Source organism: Crocuta crocuta, unplaced genomic scaffold (assembly GCF_008692635.1).
Source record: "Crocuta crocuta isolate KB4526 unplaced genomic scaffold, BGI_CrCroc_1.0 scaffold138, whole genome shotgun sequence".
Lineage (NCBI taxonomy): Eukaryota > Metazoa > Chordata > Mammalia > Carnivora > Hyaenidae > Crocuta > Crocuta crocuta.
The window spans coordinates 7,589,286-7,596,620 of NW_027532585.1; the positions used below are offsets into that span (position 1 = coordinate 7,589,286).

A 7,335-nucleotide genomic window follows, 5' to 3' on the forward strand; every position below is an offset into this window, starting at 1 on the left:
TTTGGTGAACATGTGTTTTCACTTCTTTTATGTACATACACAGGACTAAAACTGCCGTGTTACAGGGCAGGTATACGAGAAGTATAAACAAAAAATGCCAGAAGGATTTATTTACCCCAGTAGTCTATACTTTTGTATTCCCACCAACGATGTATGAAAGCTCCAACTGCTCCACTCCTTGCCAGCCTATCGTGTTGTCAGACTTCTTAATTTTAGCCATTAGAGCACTGCATTGTGTTTGCAATTTACATTTCCTTTTTAACCCATGATGTTGATCACTTTATGTTTGTCATCATTCTTACATCCTCCACTGTAAACTCTAATGTGAAATTTTGAATTTATCATTTTTTCTTTTATGATTGTTTTTGTGTCCTGTATTTGAGAAACCTTTGCCTACTTGCCAGTCATGAAGGTATTTTCATGTTTTCTTCTAAAAGCTTTATCATTTTAGCATTTACATTTAGGTCTGTGATACATCTTGAGCTGATGTTTGTATATGGAGTGTAAGGTAGGGGTCATGTTTCTTCTTTCCCCCGATATGAGTACCTGGTTGCTCAAGTGCAATATGATGAAAGGACTTTCCTTTCTCCCTGGACTGCATTGGTGCTTTTTTAAAAATCAAATAACCGTGTAGGTATGGGCTTCTAGACACTCCATTCTTTTGTCCTAATCTACACATCTTTTTATAAGTATCACACTGTCCTGATTCATGTAGTATTATAGAAAGGCTTTAAATCAGATAAGTGTCTTTTAACTTTGTTTTTCCAAGACTTTTAGGTATAATAAATGCTTTGTTTTGCACCTCCATATAAATATTGGCATCCACTTGTCAATATCTTAAATACAAAAATAAAAGTACCTGATGGAGTTTTGATTGAGATTTTTACATTGAATTCACAGATCAATTTGGAGAGAATGGACATCTTAATATTGAGCCTTCTAATCCAGTATTAGATTAATTTTTCTCAGCAATGTTACAATTTAAAGTATCTAGATATCGTATATTTTTGTTAAATTTATTCTATGTATTTTTTTAGTACTATAGAGTTAAAAAATTCCAATCCAATTGACTATTACTAGTAGATAAAAAAAACTGATCTTTTAATACTGAGATTGTATTCAACAACGTTCCTAATTTCTCTTATTTAAGTGGTATTTTCATAAATTTCTTACATTTTCTATCATGTCACTAGAAAATAAGGGCAGCTGTTCTTCTTCCTTTTTGGCCAGTAGGCTTTTTCTCTTTCTTGCTTTATTACAGTGGCTAGTACTTCCAGTATAGTGTGGTGAGAATGGGGCTCCTTGCCTCGTTCCCAATCTTGGAAGGAAAGCATTCAATATTTTGCATTAATTATAGCTATAAGCTTTTTGTAGATGTCCTTTATCATATTAAGGACATTCACTTCAAGTTTACTAGTTTTATCATGAATAGAAAAACATTAAAAAAACATTTAATACCTAATCTAGCAAAGCAATTGTATGGTTAATACCTTTTATTCTGTTACTACAGTGAATTACAGTGATTTAATTAAGCAGTATCCTCTTGCATTATTTTTAGTGGCTGTTCTATAATCTCCTGAAATTGTAAGGAATATTCATCAGTGTAACCCTATCCATATTTTTACTGAACCCAATCTGCAAAATATAATAGGCAGCTAGGGATGGGTCCTTGAAATATATCTTGATTTAGGAAATGTATCAAAAACTGATATGATAAAGAATTACTCTTGCAAAAAGCCACAGGTCCAGGTGATGTTACAGAGATGTTTTAATGAATATTCAAAAACTGTTAATTCCTGTGTTAGACAAATTATTCCAAAAAATAGAAAAAGAGCAAAACCTAATTAGTTAGTGTGACTCTGGTTCTAATATCAGGTGAGAACAGTACAAGAAAATATAGAACCATTTAATTTATGAACATGAATTTTAAAATATTAAAGTCTAACTTGGGATAATCAAATCCACCTTGGCTTTTTTAACAAAATTCATGATTAGATAAGATTTATTCAAGAAATAAAAAGATGATTAAACATCAAAAACCTATTGGGGCACCTGGGTGGCTCAGTCAGTTAAACATCAAAAATCTATTAATACATTACATCAAGACACTAAAGGCAAAAAACTATATAATTATTTCAATAAATGTAGAAAATATATTTGATAAAATTATATAATTCTTAGTAACTAGATAGAAAGTTTAACTTCATTAATAATTTTATTTCCCAAAGCTATAGAAAATATTAAATTTCTGTAGAAAATTTACTCCCTTTTAGATTATGAGCATAACAAGATACCCTACTATTACTGCTAATGTTTAAAGGCAATTGAGGTCCTTGCGAGCAGTTTTTGAAAAAACTTTTTTAAAAAGCAGGCTCCAGGCTCTGAGCTGTCAGCATAGAGCCCTACGTGGAGCTCAAACTCACCAACCGTGAGATTATGACCTGAGTAAAAATCGGACACTTAACTGACCAAGCCACCCAGGAGCCCCTTAAAAATTTTTTTAATGTTTATTTATTTTTGAGAGAGACAGAGAGAGACAGAGCATGAGTGGGGGAGAGGTAGAGAGGGACGGAGGCACAGAATCCAAAGCAGGCTCCAGGCTTCAAGCTGTCAGAATGGGGCTCAAACTCATGAACTGTGTGATCATGACCTGAGCCAAAGTTGGACGCTTAACTTAATGAACCACCCAGGTGCCCCTTGTCAACAATAAAAGAAAACAAGACATGTAAAAACAAAAAGGGAAAAGATAAAAAGTGCCATTTGTTTTTGAAGACATCATTATATGAGAAACAAATAAGGTTTTACAGAAATGGATGAGCTGATCCTAAAATTTGTATGGAATTGCAATGGACTCAGAACAGCTACACCAATGCTGAAAAAAGAAAAGTGGGAGGACTCCTACTTCCTGATTTCAAAACTTATTAGAAGTTACACCAATCAGGGGCGCTTGGGTGGCTCAGTGGTTAAGTATCTGATTTTGGCTCAAGTCATGATCTCACGGTTCGTGGGTTCGAGCCCTGCAGCGGGCTCTGTACTGACAGCTAGCTCAGAGCCTGGAGCCTGTTTTGGATTCTGTGTCTCCCTCTCTCTGACCCCTGTTGACACGTCTCTCTCTCTCTCTCTCTCCCAGAAATAAATAAAACATTAAAAATTAAAAAAAAAAAAGAAGTTACACCAATCAAAACAGTGTGGTATAGGCATAAGAAATGATATATAAGTCAATGGAATAGACTTGAAAGTTCCGAACTAAACCCATGTATGTATGAATAATTATTTTCTACCAGGTTGCCAAAACTCTTCAATGAAGAATAGTCTCTTCAATACATGATTCTGGGAGAACTGGATATCCACATTCAGAAGACCTCTATTTCACACCACATACAAAAAATAAATTCTAAATGCAGCAAGGACTGAACTATAAAACTTTCTCAGAAGAAAACATAGGAGTAAATCTTCATGATCTTGGATATGGCAACCAAAAGCCTAAGCAACTAAAGAAAAAAAAATTGAGAGTCCTCAAATTTAAAACTGTTCTACATCAAAAGATGTGATTAAGAAAGTGAAAAGACAACTCACAGAATTTGAGAAAGTATTTGAAAAATCACCTATCTGATAACGGATTTATACATAGAATATATAAAGAACTCTTACAACTCAATAATAAACACAACCCAGTTAAAAAAAAAAAACTGGTAAAGAATCTAAAGAGACTTCTCAAAGGAAGATATAAAAGCAGTCCATAAGGATGGGACCAGATGCTTGACATCTTTACTCATTAGGGAAATAATTATCAAAACCACAATGAGAGGCAACGTTACAACTAGTAGGAAGGCTAGGATTTAAAAAGTGGAAAGTAACAAATAATGGTGAAGATATGGAAAAATTAGAACTCACATATATTGCAGGTAGAAATGTAAAATGATGCTGCCACTGTGGAAAAGTTTCTTAAGAAGTTAAACATAAAATATAAAACATATAACTCAACAATTCTGTTACTTAGGTATCTACCCAAGAGAAATGAAAATGTATGTCCACACAAAATTTTTACATAAATTCATAACAGCCATTTAATGTCAGCCATTAAATGTCAATAAACTGCTGGGCAGACAAAACATGGTATATGTTTATACAACGGATTGCTATTCAGCAATACAATGGAAGAAATCACAGATATGCTACATCACAGATGAACTTCAAAACATTACTCAGAATGAAAAAAGCCAGACACAAAAGACCATGTATTATATAATTCTATTTCTATGAAATGTTCAAAAGAGGCAAATTTATAAATAGAAAGATTAGGGTGGGGCCTAAAAATAGGGATTAACTGTAATTGGGCATCAGAGTTCTTGGGGGGGGTGGTTAAATGTTCTAAAAACAATTTATGGTTATGGTTGTACAACCTGTTAAATTTCCTAAAAATTCAATTATATACTTGAAATAAGTGCTATGTAAAATATATCACAATACAGTTAGACAACACTAACACTACATGTTTTACAAGGTCATATGCAAATAGGAAGGTATGAATTGAATGTACCAGAATGGCAGGCAGGCTACAGGTGTGTGTTTATGCAGGGGAATAACAGGGGAATGAGAGTAGGCTAAAAAGGAATTTATAAATTACTAAATGAATTATTCTAAACAAGAGTCAGGTCTGTATGAAACCATGATGTTTGTGAAATATGAACATACGATCAATTCTCTGCAAATGAGGTCTTAAAAGTAAACTATAGTAAATATTTTAATATATTTATAAAAAAGAAGAAATAATAATTCCACATTTTTTGGGGCAGACACTAAACTAAGTCATATAATTCAAAAATAACTTCACATGGGGCACCTGGGTGGCTCAGTCAGTTGAGCATCTGACTTCGGCTCAGGTCATGATCTCATAGTTCGTGGGTTTGAGCCCCGTGTCAGGCTCTGTGCTGACAGCTTAGGGCCTGGAGCTTGTTTCGGATTCTGTGTCTCCCTCTCTCTCTCTGTCCCTCCCCCACTCGTGCTCTGTCTCTCTCTGTCTCAAAAAAAAAAAAAAAACTATAAAAAAATTTTTAAAAATAACTTCGTGTGACATGAATTTGTTGTGATTATGCTGCTTAAAAAATATTTGAAACACAGTGAATACTCCAAAACTCATTAAGTTCGAAGGCAAGAGAAAGAACACAGAATTTTAAAAAGACAAGTACACCCTGAATGTTGTGGGCTAAGTACCTTACAACTTCAACACCTTGTCAGATATCTGGGACATTACAATGAATTATACAAACATACAACCCTGAAAAGACATTGACCTTTAAGGACTTGGTAATGATAGAAAATCACTTTTTCCTAAAGTGGGAAATCAAGACATACCATGAAATCATGAGTCCTATGAAAAGGTCTACCTAAAAAAGCCTTCCCGGTCAAATAAATTTAGAAATACTTCACAGATATCCTCCCACTAATGTATTCACAATATATTAACGTATTAACGTCTCTAAGAACAAAGTCTCCAAGACTTTCAAAGAATAAATCTGCTTTAATTTGCAAATCCACAAAATCCTTGCTTCACATAACATTTTTTCAAATTAAAAGAAATATACATCAGAAAATGCTTCATTAAATATGTTATTTGCTCAAAAATGCATTCAACAAATATCTATTGAACACTTACTATGGGCCAGACCTTGTTCTAGGTGCTTAAAATTTGAGCAGTAAAATCAATTTTCATCCCCTCATGGAAATTTACCTTGCAATGGTATTACAGGTTCCATCCATGTTTTTTCCTATTATATGAGGTGATAATATTGTCAAATGGGCACAAATATCAAAAGGGAGAAAAAGTGAGAAAAGCAAGGAAGTATGTGAAACAATGTGTTTACACAGGATGGGTCAAATGAACTTAGTTACTTATTTCCTAAATAGACACCAACTTAAAGACCAATGGATTATAGCCAAAATATTCATTTATATGAAATGTTTAAAATAACTAAGTACTTCTATAATGGGATACTATGCAGTCATATCATTCATATGATTAATATGGAACACAAATTTAAGTAAACTGCGAAGAGGGGCGCCTGGGTGGCTCAGTTGGTTGAGTGTTGGACTCTTGATTTCAGTTCAGGTCATGAGCTCAGGGTTGTGGGATCAAGCCCTGTGTTGGGCTGCGTGCTGAACATGGAGCCTGCTTAAATTTCCCTTTCTCTCCCTGCCTCTCTCCCTCTTTCCCACTCACACTCTCTAAAACAAAAATTAAAAAAAAAAAAAAACTGTAGAAGATTATGTATGTATACGATTCATTTATTTAAAAAAGATTTTCTAGAGACAGTCTTTTATTTACTTTTTTTTAATTTTTAAAGAGAGAGAGAGAGCATGAAGGGGGGAGGGGCAGTGAGATGGGGGGCCGGGGGTGGGGAAGAATCTTAAGCAGTCTCCTTGCTCAGCACTGGGCCCAACATGAGGCTTGATCTCACAACATCAGGATCATGACCTGAACAGAAATCAAGAGTTGGACACTCAGGGGACTGAAACACCTAGGCATCCCTAGAGATAGTTTTAAATACCAATTTATTTGTATAAGGCAGAAAATCACTGAAAAGACAAAAATTTTAACAATGGGGAAACTAAAATAGATGATATGAGCCTTTTTTACCTTTCTGTACGAATTCATTTTTTTAAACAAGACCATATATAACTTTTATAATGAAATAAAACAAATTTTAAGATTGACTTCTTTATGCGTATTTCCAAACAAAGCATAAAAGGTGAAGAGAGGTGGGACTGGTAGGATCTTTCTTCTAGGTTTGAGAAAATTTAACTGAAAAAAGGACAAAGCACTGCTCTGTAAACAGTGGTTAGGGAAATATTTCACAATGAGGAGCTTTTAGGTGATTAGGGACATTGAAACGAAAGGATCAACAACAACAACAAGACATGACTGATGGTTAATCTTCTGTGAAAACTACAGACTGATACACAGAAAAGACAGACCACTAAGAAAACAACTAAAACAAGTACCTCTGAAAAAAGCTGAATTAAGAGGACCTGCGGTGTTTTAGCATTATCCTCTCATTTCAAATATTTAAAGCAGCAATACTAGTTTTTCTAATAGCAGTATTAAAACTTCATTTTAAATTGAAAATTACCTTTCTTATAAGGTGGTTTTCAGTATCTGCCACATATATGATATTATTCCTTATGGCTACACCCTGTGGTGAATTAAAAGTTGACTCTGAAAATATTCCATCTTTTCTTCCAGGGTTGGGTCCTAAAAGACAAGACAGCCACAAGACAATTTTTTTCTTCTTAAAAAGTTATCTCAAATTATTCCCCCCCCCACACTCTGTCTCA

At 34.1% G+C, this 7,335-nt stretch overlaps 1 protein-coding gene across 1 annotated transcript in view; it reads right to left on the reverse strand.

Moving 5' to 3' along the window:
- NHLRC2 (NHL repeat containing 2) overlaps window positions 1–7,335 on the reverse strand; it is a 59,217-nt gene that overhangs the window by 30,225 nt on the left and 21,657 nt on the right. The window contains exon 4 of the mRNA XM_077779459.1: window positions 7,131–7,252. Within this exon, the coding sequence (XP_077635585.1) occupies window positions 7,131–7,252 (122 nt within the window). The remainder of the gene's footprint in view (window positions 1–7,130; window positions 7,253–7,335) is intronic.